General features: G+C 41.2%; 1 protein-coding gene across 3 annotated transcripts in view; it reads right to left on the reverse strand.

Annotated features, from left to right (window-relative positions):
- FBP2 (fructose-bisphosphatase 2) overlaps positions 1–6118 on the reverse strand; it is a 43338-nt gene extending 37220 nt beyond the window's left edge. For all 3 annotated transcript variants that reach the window (XM_068553132.1, XM_068553130.1, XM_068553133.1), the window contains exons 1-2: positions 5839–6118; positions 1527–1689 (exon numbers count right to left, since the gene is read on the reverse strand). In XM_068553132.1, the coding sequence (XP_068409233.1) occupies positions 1527–1689; positions 5839–6008 (333 nt within the window). In that variant the 5' untranslated portion in view covers positions 6009–6118. The remainder of the gene's footprint in view (positions 1–1526; positions 1690–5838) is intronic.
- Between the last annotated feature and the right edge of the window lie 10507 nt (positions 6119–16625).

A 16625-nucleotide genomic window follows, 5' to 3' on the forward strand; every position in this document is an offset into this window, starting at 1 on the left:
CAGCAGTTCGGTGGAAAGAAAACACCAGATACTTTTTACAGGCCTCCTATGTGCAAGGTTCTGTGAGAGCCTTAGTGATGGGGACTGGGGTGTCCTGGCTAATTAAACACTGGTAATCAAGCATCAAGTAAAATGGGAGTCATTTTTCCCACCACTAAACTACTTTCCCCTGACTTTCCAATGAGTAATGCCCTAGCTTAACGTGAGCTTTCTTCCTTTCTTTCTTTCCCTTTCTTTCCTTCCTTTTTCTTTCTTTCTTTCTTTCTTTCTTTCTTTCTTTCTTTCTTTCTTTCTTTCTTTCTTTCTTTCTCTCTCTCCCTCTTTCTTTCATTTCTTTCCTTCCTTCTTTCTTTCTTCCTTTTCTCCTTTCTTTTTTCCTTGTTCAACAGGAGGTGAGGCGGGGGGGGGGCAGTGGAATTCATAAACTTGGAAATTCCCCATTCTCCCTGTAGATAAGCCAGTTCAGCCCATTCATTTCATACATGCATGCATTCAACAGGTATTTGTTGAACATCAAGCATATGCTGGAGAAGGTTCACGAGCTGATGTGGGAACAAGCAAGGAGTATTCAAGAACTAGCGTGAAGACCTGTGTAGCTCAGGCCAACGGGGAAAGAAAACGTGAGATTTGATCAGAGAGATAATCAAGGGTCATATCGGTGGAAATTGAAAGTTGAAAATAATAGGTGTGACTTAGCCTAATTATGTGAGACAACAAGTATAACGTGCTTTGGCACAGTCCCCACCTTACAGCAAGTGTTCAATAAATTTGGTTTTACTTTAATTTTTCCATCCTTTCAGCTAATCACAAGGAAATGGCACCTTGTCCCCAAGACCCACTGTACAAAACAAGGGCCAACGGTCTTAGCGTTTATTTGGCATTACTGTACTGCAGCTGAATATGGGTTGAATTTTTTGGCTACCAGCTTTTTTTTTTTTTTTTTTTTAATAAACTGTGAAAACATAGTGAATATAGACCCTCCCCAGTCATGCCCTGCACTAACCAAGTTTACCATTGCATTAAGGCCAGAGCAACGATCTTTACGAATTCTTTTATGTTTTAGTCTAACAGTTTGTCAGGCATGAAGAAATCTCTGCTGAAACCAAACCCCCTTGGGGAAGGGGCTGAGAGTACAGTGGGGATGAGAAGATTAAGAGACGGTATAGTACCACAGGAACTCTACTTTTTACTGGACTGGATTTTCAAGCGCTCCAAAATGTTGGGACTTGTTACCAGTACAGTAAGTGAAAACCCATGATGAATCCCATCCACTGAGAAGTTTCGGTAAAGCACTCTGATTTATTTCCTGAATGAATCACTGCCCTATTACTGAGTCTGTTTGACTAGACAGCATAAGCCTTCCAACTAAAGAAGTATGCAATCCCTTGTTTGTTTCCAGAAAATAAAAAATTAAGCAATAGAGGAAAATACCAGAAATAAAAAAAAAGCAAGGCAACCAGTCTTCCCAACTCAGTTGCGCCCTCTACTGGTGAGTAGAGGAACTTCAGCCCGGCTGCCACACTCACCCTCTTCTCCTGGGCGGTGATAAGCGCGTCTTTATTCTCTTCCGAGACCAGGACGCAGGTGCTGTAGGAGGACTGGAGCATGTTGATCACCAGAGAATTGGATAACACGTCCAGTTTCTTCACCTCATCCCCTGTCACGTTCACGCTTCCCGCGATTCCGTACCTAAGAAGACAAAAGGCTGGAGGAAATCAGGAAGGGAGCTTGGACTCCAGCAAAGATGCCCAGACGCCAAGATACCACCCCTGTATCCCTCTTTTCCCTTCATGGCTCCAGAGTCTCCAAATTATAAATACGACCAAGTGCATCCTCTCTCACAGCGCTGGTTCTTACGCTTGCTTCCTTTACACCTCAGGGATACTGTCCTAAGTCCCTCATCATCCCAGTAACACTAACCAGAATTCAATCTTACTAATGAGCAACCCTGCCCCCGGCCCTGGGAGAGAGAATTCATAAAGTCAGACACATCGCCAAAATTAATAACTCTAAAAAGTAAAGGACCGTGGCTTTCCAGCCCTGGAATTTCTAGTATTTGTTGATTATCCTCAAATAGTGGCTTGCTGGGCTGAATTAAAATTTGCTCTGCTGTAGCTTGGCATTACTACAAGGAAAGTGGGGGACAGACTTAACTAGTTTGATTTGATTCTTTACCACCATTCCAAGCAATGTAAGAATGAACACTACTGTAAGAATTCTATCTGGAGGCTTTGTGTTTTAGAGGATTGCTATGCAAAGGTCTCCAGGGAATTCCCTGGGGGTCCCGTGGTTAGGACTCAGTGCTTTCACTTCGCCAGGTCTGGGTTTGATCCCTGGTTGGGGAACTAAGATCCCAAAAGCTGCGTGGCTCGGCCAAAAAAAAAAAAAAAAAAGTCTCCAGCTCCCACCCTCGTGGGTGGGATCCTTCTAAAATCAGTCAGATCACCCCTGTCTCTCCAGAGTCCCCAGGCCCCCCACAGTGGGTTTCAGGCCGCACCAAGGAAGGCCTGGTCCCACACTGGCCTTGCCTCTTGGCCCTCTCACCCTCAGTCTCAGCCTCTGGAACCCAACGGGCACACACCTGCCTTACACAGACCCCTGGCTTCCCTGTCCCCCACCCCCCATGCTCTTCTCTCTGTGACCCACATGGCTATCACCCCCCTCAATCCTTTCTCATGCCAACAGCCACCAAGGTCCTGAGGCCACCAGCACGCAGCAAGCTGCTTCTCTCCTCTCCCCCTTCACTCATGGTATCCCCCCCATGGGAGTGCTTTCTGCCCACAGACAGCTTTCTTCTACTTGCCCTCCTAACCTCTTCCAGAAGCTTCCCTGGTGCCACACACACCAGATACAGCCTTGTCAGCCTTTCCAGAGCAGCTCACAATCTGTTTGTGGGAATGTCCTTCCTGCTGGATTATCTGCTCACTGAAGGCAAGAGCTGTGACTCACTGTACTTGTTTCCACAGCACTCAGATGCTCAATATACGTTCACTGAACTATGAAGAATGGATGGCAGGAAAGTAATTCCCTCCCTCTCCTTTTTGTTAACGCCATTTATTTGTTGAAGGACTCCTCAGGCGGCTCTAACAGGTAGCCAGGGTTGAGATCCACTGATTCACCCTAAGCCGGGGCGGGGGACAACTCATTTCCCACCCTTTTCCCTGATTGACAGCCTCTCCCCTCCCCCACAGATCCCCCCATCACTTGATGTCTGATGTGATGAGATCTGCCTTGGAAAACAATACTGGTGGCCTCACCTCAAAGACTGTACCTTCTGGTTCAAAATAAAAGCAAACAAACACACAACAGCAACCACAAAACTGGGTTATTTTGCATCAGAATTTAAAGGGTCCACAAACCCAGTCCTCTTGTTTAACTGGAATCTTGATGCGGCTTCTACCAGAGAATGAAGAGCTGGGGTGCCCGAGGCCTGTGGGTGGTGGAGCTGAGAAACAGGCTCTCTGTCCTGTGCTTTGCAAACACTTCCTCCACCTCCACAACAACCCCGCCCTTATCCCGCCCCTCAACCCACCCTCTGCACCCTCCCTGCAGGTGCGGGGCATTCTGCTCTGCCTAGCGCCTCCCACCATCCACACCCCTCCTTTCAGAAAGAATGGAAGATCATCACAATGAGATCTAATTGCCTGACAGCTGCTCCAAGTTAGATCACGGGCAGAAAAGCGCTTTTTAACCGGTAAGAGTATTTTTTACGATCTTAACTAACATTTAAGCTTTACTGATAATTTTTTAATGGATTGTTCTGCTGTTTTGACACTAGAAAGCCGTGGAGAAGATTCCAGGGGTGGTATTCTAGCATTCCCTTCTTCCTACAGAAAGGAGCAGAGAAAAAAGAAGAAAAATATGAGACTTTCTGATCCGTTTTGCATTTATCGGGCAGGTGCCTAGAAATGTCTTCCCAAAAAGAGGAAGCAAAGGAATGAGGGGCTTGAGGCCCCCTAAATGGGAAAGTGGCAGGAATATGTTAAAGTCCCATTTTCATGAGCAGAATTGCTCTGGGATAGGATGCAACCTTTCAGCTCTTTGAGAAGCAAGTCCAGGGTCCTCTTAAAATTATCTCAGCATCTTATTAGAAAGAAGGAATTTCCAGCCAATGGACTTCTCCCACTGACACTTTGGGTATCTATTACAGAGGCACCCAGGGAAGGATGCCACCTGAATTGGCAAAATACGTGGTCTCTGCTTTACGGAGGACACCTGCCTCAGCCTCCGAGAAAATGCGAAATCCTGACGTCTTGTTTCCACGGGCTGCGCCTGCCACCTAGTGGTGAGTCAGCGACATCGCCCTGTTAGCCGGCAAATTTCCCCAGGTTCGGGCTTGGAACCACAGTAATAAGGAGCATTTATTATGGGGCTGGCACTGTCGAAGTCATCATCACATGGACCTACTAAGCCTTACAACTAGCCCTACGAGTTAGGTGCTATTAGTATCCAAACCGTTTTACAATTTTACAGGCCCTAGCGAGAGTAGATCATTGACCATGATCACATGGCAGAGAAAACCAAGTCAGAGGAGCACCTGAATTATCCAACCGCTGAGTCCACGTCCTCTGGACACTCCATGGCCACAAAGTCAGAGTTCTGCAGCGATTAGCACGACCCCACCACAGCAGCCCCTGCCCAGCCCAGCCCCCCTGCACTGGGGAGCCCATGAACATGGGTAACACTGAGAGGTCAGCGGGCAACCCAGGAAACTGCTCTATGCGTAGCCCAGCTCACCACCAGATAGGAGCAGAACAGAGGCAAGTAGCTGTGTCTCACGTTCATGAAGGTCTTTAAAGGTAGAGCTGGCCATTGTTGCCAAATGAGGTACTCATACAGTTATAGCAGTACACAGACAGGGGGAAAACCAGTCACAATCACCTTTAACTTGGAGCTCATTACTGAGTCACAAAGCATTATATAAACAAAGTCTGTAATTATCACATTTTTTTTGTGTTAAAAGTACTAAGTTGTTAGAATAAATATTTCAAATTATTGGACTTTGTTATTTCTTCATTTTGGAATAATAATAATAATAACAACAATGGGTCCCTTCATCTTCTGCGAGGACCTCCATGGCAATTGCTACCAGGAAAATGGAAGCCCAAAGAAAGACTGCTTCTTTTCACCACAGACTTAAACTGGACCCTTGGCTGTGAGAATCAGCAGCTGTAGCATGAACTTGGGTAAAGCACCAAGAGAGCAAAGTGGGAGAACACTCTGCATGCCCTCCTCCCAGGCCCAGCACATCCCAGCTTCCGGCACACCAAGTGGAGAGAAGATTGAGTCACAGAGAAGAAATAAAATATTGTTTTAAAAGCAAAAGACTCTTTTCGATGGTGAGAAAGGAGATGGACGACGGGCCCTGGGATTCAGTAAATGATTTCTACCTCCTAATGACTATGGGCAAAGGTCATGGTAATAAAACGCTCATATCTGCAAAGGGCGTCAAGGGTCCTCTCAAGCCTCCTGGCGGTTGCTTTGTGCCAGTGAGAATGCAAGCACAAGTCACGATAACTCAGGATATGTTTCAATGGAACAAGCCCCTGAGCTTGTTATCATTATAATACATGGTAACTGGGAAAATTATATACTTTTTCTCCATAGCATGTCTCCAAGTATCTTGTTTCTTTCTTGAAACAAGTCAAAGGCCCCTTTATCAAAGCACACCGGGCAGAAACTTTAAAGGCAACTTCCCTCCAGGGCACACGGGCTAATACTTCTGAGCCAGTTTCAGCCCAAGCACCTAGAGCTCTGCCCACCCCCACCTGGGCCCCCGTCGCTGCGTGTCGCCGGGGTGGCTGGGGGAGGGGGTGTGTGTGGGAGGGGTAGACTCACAGATGGGCTAGGCCGGCCTTGCGCACGGCCGAGGAGATGGCTTTGATGGCCGTCAGCATGGAGTTGAGCAGCTGTGTGAGCTCCCCGGTGCCTTTGGCCTGACGCCCCTTTTCCATAACGTAGCGGGTCAGGGTGAGCATGTCCGTTGCGAAGGGGCTTCTGTCCCCCATTGCGGCAGGTAGTTTTTCAAATCCTTTTCTCCCTGCAGAAGAAAGCCTTATCTCTAAGGGCTGCTCAGTGGCTCTGCGGTATCAGAGCTGATTAGAAATCTGTACTGGCCGTGCCAGGACCTTTAAGGGAAAGTGCCCCAGGCCACGTGGTTGAAATAACTGGGCGAGTCCTCAAGGAAACCTCTCGGGCCTGGCTGATCTGAAGGCTGCCAAGCTGTAAATAGAAACGGGCAGCCGGGAAACACAGACCTACTTTTTCTTGACGAAACTTTTTCTTTAAAGATCCTAAGAAGCAACCGTTTAGTAAAGGTAAGAGATGAGAATTACAGCCACTAAAAAAAAAAAAAACAAGAAAAAGATCCATAAAACCCTCTTATTCAAAGACTCAGAAGGTTTCTTCACATGTATCTACTGCAGGGCCCCATTCCCTCACATTGCAGGAGGCAGATTGGCAGATATCTTATCTGGGGTATAGGTCACATAACAAAATAATGGCAGTCCTGGGACTTCTTAGCCAGGGTTCTTTCATGTTTGAAAAGGATGCTTTTAAATTCCAAAAAGCATGTATGATTGGATGGATATTTATAATAGGTATTCAAATCTGGAAGAAAAAAATATTCCTAGTGCCTAGCACTAGGGTTATTTTATCAATTCTTTATTTTTTCAATTTCTCTAGATTTGCATTTTTATAGCAAAAATGATGCTTGCTTATTGAAAAGGAAACACTACAGAACAAGCCCATCCTCCAACCCACTGCCTAGAAATAACTGTATTAGAGGTGGTGGGGGTCTGTATTTGTAAACAGGGGAGGAGGTCTGTATAGGGTGGTTCAAGCACTTTCTCTAGGGGCAGAGACACCTGGCTCCAAGTCCCAGGCGAGTCATCTGCTAGTTGCACAGTTTGGAAAAGCTCCTGAAGCCTCAGTTTCCTCACTTGTAAATGGTGATAGCAATAAAACATCTACCTGACAGAGTGGTTGTGAGGATTAAAGTGATAAGACGTGCCTGTCATAGTAGGTGCTCAATACTTGCTAGTTGTTATTACCCTTCCCATTTGTTGATGTATGTATAACTATCATGTATACATATACAATTTCATTTTACAAAATAGGACAATATGCACATTGCTGTGCAAGTTGATTTTTTTCCTTTGACAGTTACTTCAATCAGAATGTGTTTAGCTGCAAGTAATAGCAAACGTAGAGTGATTTAAATATGTGGGGTTCATTTGTCTCATATTTTCTCCGAGGCAGCAGCTGGCATTCATTTAGCTGGTCAAAAGTTCCATTAGGAACCCCTCTCTGTCTCTTCTCCACAATCCTCGGTCGGCTGGCTTTTGCCTCCAAGCTTATCATCTCACGGGCACAAAATGGCCACTACAGCTCTGAACATCTGAAGACAGAAAGAGGGGAGAAGGGCAACCACACCCGTTCCCTTTTATTAGGAAAGAAATAGTTCCCCAGAAACACCCTCTGCCTACCCTGCACCCCCACCCCAAGTAGCCTTCCACTTCTGTAGCATTGGCCAGATTTACGGCATATGATGATGCTTTGCTGCCAAGAGTCGGGCACTGATGTTGAATCAACCAATCGGAAGTGTCTGCCACAGCAAAACAGCTGGGAAATACATCCGTGTCGACACACAGAGACATACTGCTTTCCCACGTGTGGACAGTCAGGTTTTTTTTGAAATATTTGTTCCTCAAACAATGCTGCACCAAGATCCTTACCTTTGTGTATGTGCTTGTGTGAGGGCTTCAGTAAGATACAGCCCTAGAAGAGGAGCTTCTATGTCAGAACATTTTAATTTTGACATCACCAGGGTCTAAATTAGAAAACTTTCTTTTTCTTCCCCAAGAGCTTCTGGAAATTGTGAGGACTGTAGAATGGAACTTTCTTTGATCCTGATGTTTCATGTTGCCACCAATACGTAACTCAGTTTTGTCTTTCACATGGGAGATCAACCATGATTCTTCAGACATAATTATAGAAAGAGCAGTGGCTGGATATTAGGAGTTCTGGGCCAGTAAATGGCTACAAGATAAAGAGAGTGGCCTGGCTGATTGGTTTCCAGATTTCCTTTGAAGTCGAATGTCATCATCTGATTAAGAGGGTTTCCCCCGTGGTGGTACAAAATGATGCCACTCAGAGTGGACATCTTCCCTAGAGAAATGAATTGTATGTTCACACCAAAACCCATTCGTGAATATTTATAGCAGCTCTATTTATAATTGTCAGGAACTGCTAACACCCAAATGCTCTTCAATGGTGGTAAAGAAACTGTGGTAGATCCATAAAATAGAACACTATTCAGCAATAAAAAGGAACAAGCTATTGTTACATGTGGCACTGGGACTAATCTCAAAGGCATTATGCTGGGTGAAAGAAGCCAGTCTTAAAAGACTATATGCTGTATGATTCCATTTATATGATATTCTCAAAAAGACAAAATTAGAGAGTTAGAGACCAACTTCATGGTTGCCAGGGATAGTTGGTGTGAGGCAGGGAGGACAGGATGGGGAATTTTTTGCCTGATGGAACTGTTCTGTATCCTGATTACGGTGATGGCAACTTCAGAGAACTGTACATTTTTAAAAAGTCATTTTACTGCAAAGTGAAACTCTGTGCCTATTAAACAATAACTCTCTCTTCCCCCTCAATCCTTAGTCCCTGACAACCAGCAATTCTACTTTCTGTTTCTATGAATTTGACTATTCTAGGTACTTCATATAAGTGGAATCATACAATATTTCTCCTTTTGTGGCTGGCTTATTTCACTTAACATCATATTTTCAAGGTTCATCCATGTTGTAGCATGTGTCTGAATTTCCTTCCTTTTTAAGACTGAATAATATTCCATTGGTGGATATACCACATTTGTTTACCCATTAATCCATCGACGGACACTTTGGTTGTTTCCACCTTTTGGCTATTGTGAATAATGCTATCATGTCCACAGTAGGACAAATACACGTTCAAGTCCCTGCTTTCAGTTTTTTTGGGGTATATACGTACACAGAAGTAGAATTGCTGGATCATATGGTAATTCTATGTTTAACTTCTTGAGGAATCACTGTACCATTTTCCACAGTGGCTGCACCATTTTACATTCCCACCAGCAGTGCACAAGGGTTCCAATGTCTCAACGTCCTTGCCAACAGTTGTTATTTTCTGTTTTTTTTTTTTGTTTGTTTTTTTATAACTAGCATCCTAATGGGTATGAAATGGTATCTCATTGTGGCTTTGATTGGCATTTCCCTAATGATTGGTGATGTTGAGCATCTTTCCACGTGTTTATTAGCCTTTCTAGTTAATTTTTTTTTTTAAAGCTGAAATCTTGAGTGTTACATCTATTTTTTTTTTTTTAACTTTGGGTTTATTTATTTATTTATTTATTTATTTATTATTTATGGCTGTGTTGGGTCTTCGTTTCTGTGCGAGGGCTTTCTCTAGTTGCGGCAGGCAGGGGCCACTCTTCATCACGGTGCGCAGGCCTCTCACTATCGCGGCCTCTCCTGTTGCAGAGCACAGGCTCCAGACGCTCAGGCTCAGTAATTGTGGCTCATGGGCCTAGTTGCTCCATGGCATGTGGGATCTTCCCAGACCAGGGCTCAAACCTGCGTACCCTGCATTGGCAGGCAGATTCTCAACCACTGTGCCACCAGGGAAGCCCATCTAGTTAATTTTTATTATGTATTTGTTCACAAGAGATTGGAAGTAAACTAACAAACAAACTAGTGCTTCAGCACAACTGCCTGGAGAATCCCTGGTGCCCAGCACACTGTGGATGTTAAGAATGAGCAAGACTAGATAATTTGGGAGTCAGAAGGGAGAGTATTGGCTGGTGTCCTTTATAAGCAGTCAACCACTCGTCCATAAAGGGATCTGAGGGAGGGGCTGCTACTTCTGTCACCGTCCAGCCCAGGCTGACAGGAGGTACAGCAATCCCACCACTTTGCAGCTGCATTTAAATGTCAGAAGTTTGTTACCCAATGGTCTAAAATTGCAGCTGATGACCTTTCAGCAAATGCCAAAGTTCTTTCAGGGCACAGGACAGGTTGGAAACTGAAAGAGCAGCTGTGGCGAAAGCCCAGAGGAAGGTAGAAGAGCATCCAGCTCACATCTATTTCAGTGCCAAGGATACACTGGTGACCACAAAGCTACCTATGGCTTTGCTCTGCTTAGTGAAAGATGCTCACAGACCTCAGTCTAAGTAAATAAGGTCAAGCAGACCATCCTAATGGCTGGGGCAATCTTGCTCCTGCCTCAGGACCCTCCACCCAAAGCCAAGGATCTGGAATGTGCCTCTAGAATATCAGCTGAGGGACCATTCTTTGTTAGCAGAACTCTGCTAAGATGCTTTATGTAATCCCAACATAGGTTTTTTGGTTTTTGTTTTGTTTTGTTTTTAATATTTATTTGTTTATTTGGCTTCACCTGGTCTTAGTTGCAGCATGCGAGATCAAGTTCCCTGAGCAGGAATTGAACCCGGGCCCCCTGCATTGGGAGCGTGGAGTCTTTAACTATTGGACCACCAGGGAAGTCCCCAACATAGGTTTTTGTTTTACTTCGTTTTTGAAGTTTTCAATCAGAAAAGGTTTTATTATAAGAAATAATGCTGGGCTTCCCTGGTGGTGCAGTGGTTAAGAATCTGCCTGCCAATGCAGGGGACATGGGTTCGAGCCCTGGTCCGGGAAGATCCCACATGCCGTGGAGCAACTAAGCTCGTGCATTACAGCTACTGAGCCTGCTCTCTAGAGCCCGCGAGCCACAACTACCGAGCCTGTGTGCCACAACTACTGAGGCTGTGTGCCACAACTGTTGAGGCCCACACGCCTAGAGCCCGTGCTCCACAACAAGCGAAGCCACCACAGTAAGAAGCCGGCACACCGCGACGAAGAGTAGCCCCCACTCGCCTCAACTAGAGAAAGCCAGCGGGCAGCAATGAAGACCTAACGCAGCCAAAAATATAAATAAATAAATAAATAAATTTGAAAAAAACGAAAAAAAAAGGAAATAATGCCATCAGGTTAAAAATGCAAAAAATTTTACAATTATGGCAAAATGTTTCAAAATATCTACACACTTGCCCCCATAGGACTACAGTACTTACTACATACCTGAGCACTGAACATTGAGTGCCATTCTAAACAGCTTCACATAGGAACTCTGTTTCTTTGCAGATCACATCTTCCTTTTCTCATGTGCCAGTGAAACCAGCTTGATGCTTAAGCATCAGCTTTGTAGGATAACAGAAAACAAAGATAAAAAATAAAAAATACAATTTCTGCTTTCCTATAACATAGTTTTACCAAGATACCAAGTCTAGTTTTCAATGTATAAAAATACGTAGGAAAGTGCTATATACATTCTTCAAATGCAAAAATAAAGTTAAAGTGGGACTGGCATATGTTGGAACTATATTTTAATTCTTTGGTACCCATTGCACCATTTACTTATATTCTCATCATACTATGCTTTTAAAAAAAAAAAAATATATATATATAAGGCTTTATCTTTTAGAGTAGTTTAGGTTTACAACAAAATTGTGAGGAGGTACAGAGATCCCTCATTTCCCCCTGTACCCACACATGCACGGCCTTCCTTGTTATCAACATCACTCAACAGAATGGTATTTCTTTTTTCTTTTTTTTTTTTACAAAAATGAACCTACATTAACCCATCGTTATCACCCAAAATCCATAGTTTACCTTAAGGTTCACTATGGGTGTTGTACATTCTGTGGGTCTGGACAATTGTATAATTGTATCTATCATAATATCACACAGAGTAGTTTCACTGCCCTAAAAATTCTCTGTGCTCTGCCTTTCATCGCTCCCCACCACCTCACCCCTAGTGACCACTGATATTCTTATTGCCTCCGTAGTTTTGCTTTCTCCAGAATGTAAAATAGTTAGAATCATACAGTAGGTAGCCTTTTCAGATCGGCTGCTTTCACTTAGTAATATGCATTTAAGATTCCTTCATGTCTTTTCATTGCTTGATAGCTCATTTCTGTTAGCAATGAATAATATTCCATTGTCTGGATGTACCACAGTTTATTTATTCATTCCTCTACTGAAGGACATCCTGGTTGCCACCAAGTCTTAGCAATTATGAATAAAGCTACTATCAACAACAGTCCGCAGGTTTTTGTACTAATGTTAAGTTTTCAGCTCCTTTGGGTAAATACCAAGGAGTGTGATTGCTGGATCATATGGCGGGCGAGAGTATGTTTAGCTTTGTAAGAAACCTCCAACTGTCTTCTGAAGTGGCTGCACCAATTTGCATTCCCACCAGCAATGTGTGAGAGTTCCTGGTGCTCCACATCCTCCCCAGCATTTGGTATTCTGGATTTTGGTCATTCTAATAGGTGTGTAGGAATGTCTCATTGTTGTTTTAATTTGCATTTTCCTGATGACATATGCTGTGGAGCATCTTTTCATATGCTTATTTGTTATCTGTGTATCTTCTTTGGTGAGGTGTCTTTGGCCCATTTTTTAATCTGTTGTTTTCTTATTGTTCAGTTTTAAGGATTAACAGTCCTTTATCAGATGTGTCTTTTGTAAATATTTTCACTCAGTTTGTGGTTTGTCTTCTCATTCTCATGATACTGTCTTTCCCAGAGCAGAAGTTTTTAATTTTAATAAATTCCAGCTTATCAATTACTCCCTTCATGGATTGTTTATTTGGTACTGTATCTAAAAAGGCATCACCATACCCAAGGTCATCTAGGTTTTCTCCTATATTATCTTTTAAGAGTTTTAGTTTTGCATTTTACATTTAGGCCTATGATCTACTTTGAGTTAATTTTTGTGAAGGGTGTAAGGTCTGTGTCTAGATTCTTTTTTTTTTGCATGTGAATGTCCAGTTGTTCTGGCACTATTTGTTCAAGAGACTCTCTTTACTCCATTGTACTGCCTTTTCTCCTTTGTCAAAGATCAGTTGACTATATTTATGGGGGTCTATTTATGGGCTCTCTATTCTGTTCCATTGACCTATCTGTCTATTCTTTTGCCAATACAGTACCACATTGTCTTAATTACTGTAGCTTTATCATAAGTCTTGAAGTCAGGTAGCAACAGTCCTCCAACTCTTTCTTCTCCTTCAATATTGTGTTGGCAAATCTGGGTCTTTTGTCTCTCCATATAAATTTTAGAATCAGTTTGACAATATCCGTAAAATGACTTGCTTGGATTTTGACTGGGATTGCATTGAATGTATAGAACAAGTTGGGAAGAACTGACATCTTGACAATATTGAGTCTATCCACTGATTTAGTTCTTCTTTGATTTCATTCATCAGAGTTTTGTGGTTTTCCTCATACAGATCTTATACACATTTTGTTTGTTAGATTTGTACTATTTCATTTTTTTAGGTTCCAGTGTCAATGGTATTATGTTTCTAATTTCAGATTCCACCTATTCATTATTGGTATACAGGAAAACAATTGATTTTGTATATTAACCTTGAATCCTGCAACCTTGCTATAATTGTTTAATAGTCCCAGGAGTTTTTTGGTGTGTCAGTTCTTTTGGATTTTCTACATAGACAATAATGTCATCTGTGAACAAAAGCACTTGTATATCTTCCTTCCCAATATGTATATTTTTAATTTTCTTTTATTGCCTTATTGCATTAGCAAAGACTTCCAGTATGACATTGAAAACAAGTGGTGAGAGGGAACATCCTTGACTTGTACCTGATCTTAATGGGAAAGCTTTGAGTTTCTCATCATTAAATATGATATTATCTGTAGGGTATTTATAGACAGTCTTTATCAAGTTGAGAAAATTCTCTTCTAGTCCTAGTTGACTGAGAGTTTTTATCTTAAATGGATTTTGTCAAATGCTTTTTTTGCATCTATTGGTATGATTTTGTGATTTTTCATTTTTAGTCTGTTATGTGATGGATTACAGTATTTGATTTTCAAATGTTGAACCAGCCTTGCATACATGGATAAATCCCACTTAGTCATGGTATATAATTATTTTTATAAGTTTTTAAATTTAAATTGCTTATATTTTGTTAAGGATTTTTGCATCTATGTTCATGGGAGATATTGGTTTGTAGTTTTCTTTGCTTGTAATGTCTTTGCCTGGTTTTGGTATTAGGGGAATGTTGGCCTCATTGATTGTTTTAGGAAGAATTTCCTCTGCTTCTATCCTCTGAAAGAGACTGTAAAGAATTGATATTATTTCTTCCTTAAATGTTTCGTAGAATTCACCAATAAACCCATCTGAGCTTTGTGCTTTTGGTTTTGGAGGGTATTAATTATTGATCCAATTTCTTTAACATAGGCCTATTCATATCATCTACTTCTTGTGTGAGTTTTGGCAGATTGTGTCCTTCAAGTTATTTGATCCATTTTATCTGGGTTATCAAATTTGTGGGCATAGAGCTGTTCATAGTATTCCTTCATCATCCGTTTTTTTTTTATTCATGTATTTTTTTTAAACATACGTTTTGCTTTTTATTTATTTACTTATTTATTTATTTATTTAGCTGCATCAGGTCTTAGTTGTGGCATGCAGATCTTCATTGTGGCATGCGGGATCTTTCATTGCAGCTCATGGGCTCTTTGTTGCAGAGCACGGGCTTCTCTCTAGTTGTGGCATGCAGGGTCCAGAGCGTGTGGGCTCAGTAGTTGTGGCATGTGGGCTTAATTGCCCTGTAGCATGTGGGATTTTTGTTCCCTGACCAGGGATCAAACTCGTGTGCCCTGCATTGGAAAGCAGATTCTTAACCACTGGGCCACCAGGGAAGTCCCCTTCATCATCGTTTTAATTTCCAAAGGATCTGTAGTAATGTCCCATCTTTTATTTCTGATACTAGTAATTTATGTCTTCTCTCTTTTTTCTTAGTTAGCCTGGCTAGAAGCTTATCAATTGATAAGATCTTTTGATCTTTTCAAAGAACCAGGTTTTGGTTTTGTTGATTTTCTTTATTGATGTCTAATTTTTACTTTTATTGATTTCTGCTCTAATTCTTATTATTTCCTTTCTTCTGCTTACTTTGGGTTTAATTTGTTCTTCTTTTCCTAGATTTCTATGGTGGAAACTTAGATTGATTTTAGATCTTTCTTATTCTCTAATATATGCACTTAATGCTATAAATTTCCCTCTAAGCACTGCTTTTCACTGTATCCCACAAATTTTGATAAGTTGTATTTTTATTTTCATTTAGTTTAAAATATTTTGAAATTTCTCTTGAGATGTTTTTCTTTCATCCATATGTTATTTAGAAGTATGTTATTGAATCTGCATGTATTTTGGGATTTTCCACTTATCTTTCTGTTGTTGGTTTCTAGTTTATTTCCATCGTGGTCTAAGAGCAGACATTGTGTGATTTCTATTCTTTTAAATATGTTAAGGTGTGTTTTATGGCCCAGAATGTGGTCTATATTGGTGAATGTTCCATGAAAGCTTGAGGAAAATGTGTATTCTCCTGTTGTTGGATGAAGTAGTCTGTAGATGTCAATTATATCTTGTTGATAAATGGTGTTAAGTTCAACTATGTGCTTATTGATTTTCGCCTGCTGGGCCTTTCCATTTCTGAGCGTTGAAATCCCCAGCTATGATAGTGGATTCATCTTCCTCCCTACAGTTTTATCCGTTTTGCCTCATGTAGTTTGATGCTCTGTTGTTAGGCACATACATTATTATGTCTTGTTGGAGAATTGACTCCTTTATTATTATGTAATACCCCTCTTTATCCCTAATAACTTTCCTTACTTTGAAGTATGTTCTGTCTGACATTAATATAGCTACTCCTGTTCTCTTTTCATTAGTGTTAGCATGATATATTTTTCTCCATCCATTTACTTTTAATCTATATGTGTCTTTATATTTAAAGTGGGTTTCTTGTAGACAACATATAGTTAGGTCATGTTTTCAATCCACCCTTTTAATTGGTGTATTTAGATCATTGACATTCAAAGTGATTATTGATACAGTTGGATTAAGGGAAAATAGTAACCATATTTGTTACTATTTTCTATTTTTTGCCCTTATTCTTTGTTCCTATTGTTGTCTTCCTTTCTTTTTCTGCCTTTTGTGATTTTTACTAGTCATTTTATATGATTTCCTTTTCTTTCCTTTCTTAGCATATCAGTTATACTTCCTTTTACTTTTTTTAGTGCTTTCCCTAGAGTTTGCAATATACATTTACAACTAATCCAATTTCACTTTCAAATAACATATACCTCTTCATGGGTAGTTGTGAGTACCTTATAATAACAAAATATTTCTAATTCCATCCTCCTGTCCCTGTATAATTGCTGTCATTCATTTCACTTATATGTAAGCATACATAAGTGCATATATATGATATATACATAAGCAGATATAATTGAATGCATTGTTGCTATTTTGAACAAACTGTTGTCTGTTAGATCAATTAAGAATAAGTCGTAATTGAATACATTCTTGCTATCAGTATTTTGAAAAAACTGTTTTCTGTTAGATCAATTAAGAATAAAAAATAAAAGTTTTTATTTTATCTTCTTTTTTTCCTTCTTCAACGCTCTTCCTTTCTTTATGTAGATCCAAGCTTCTGACCTATATCATTTTCCTTCTCTCTAAAGAACATCATTTAACATTTCTTGCAAGGAAGACCTA

The sequence above is a fragment of the Eschrichtius robustus genome, chromosome 10 (assembly GCF_028021215.1).
Source record: "Eschrichtius robustus isolate mEscRob2 chromosome 10, mEscRob2.pri, whole genome shotgun sequence".
Taxonomy (NCBI): domain Eukaryota; kingdom Metazoa; phylum Chordata; class Mammalia; order Artiodactyla; family Eschrichtiidae; genus Eschrichtius; species Eschrichtius robustus.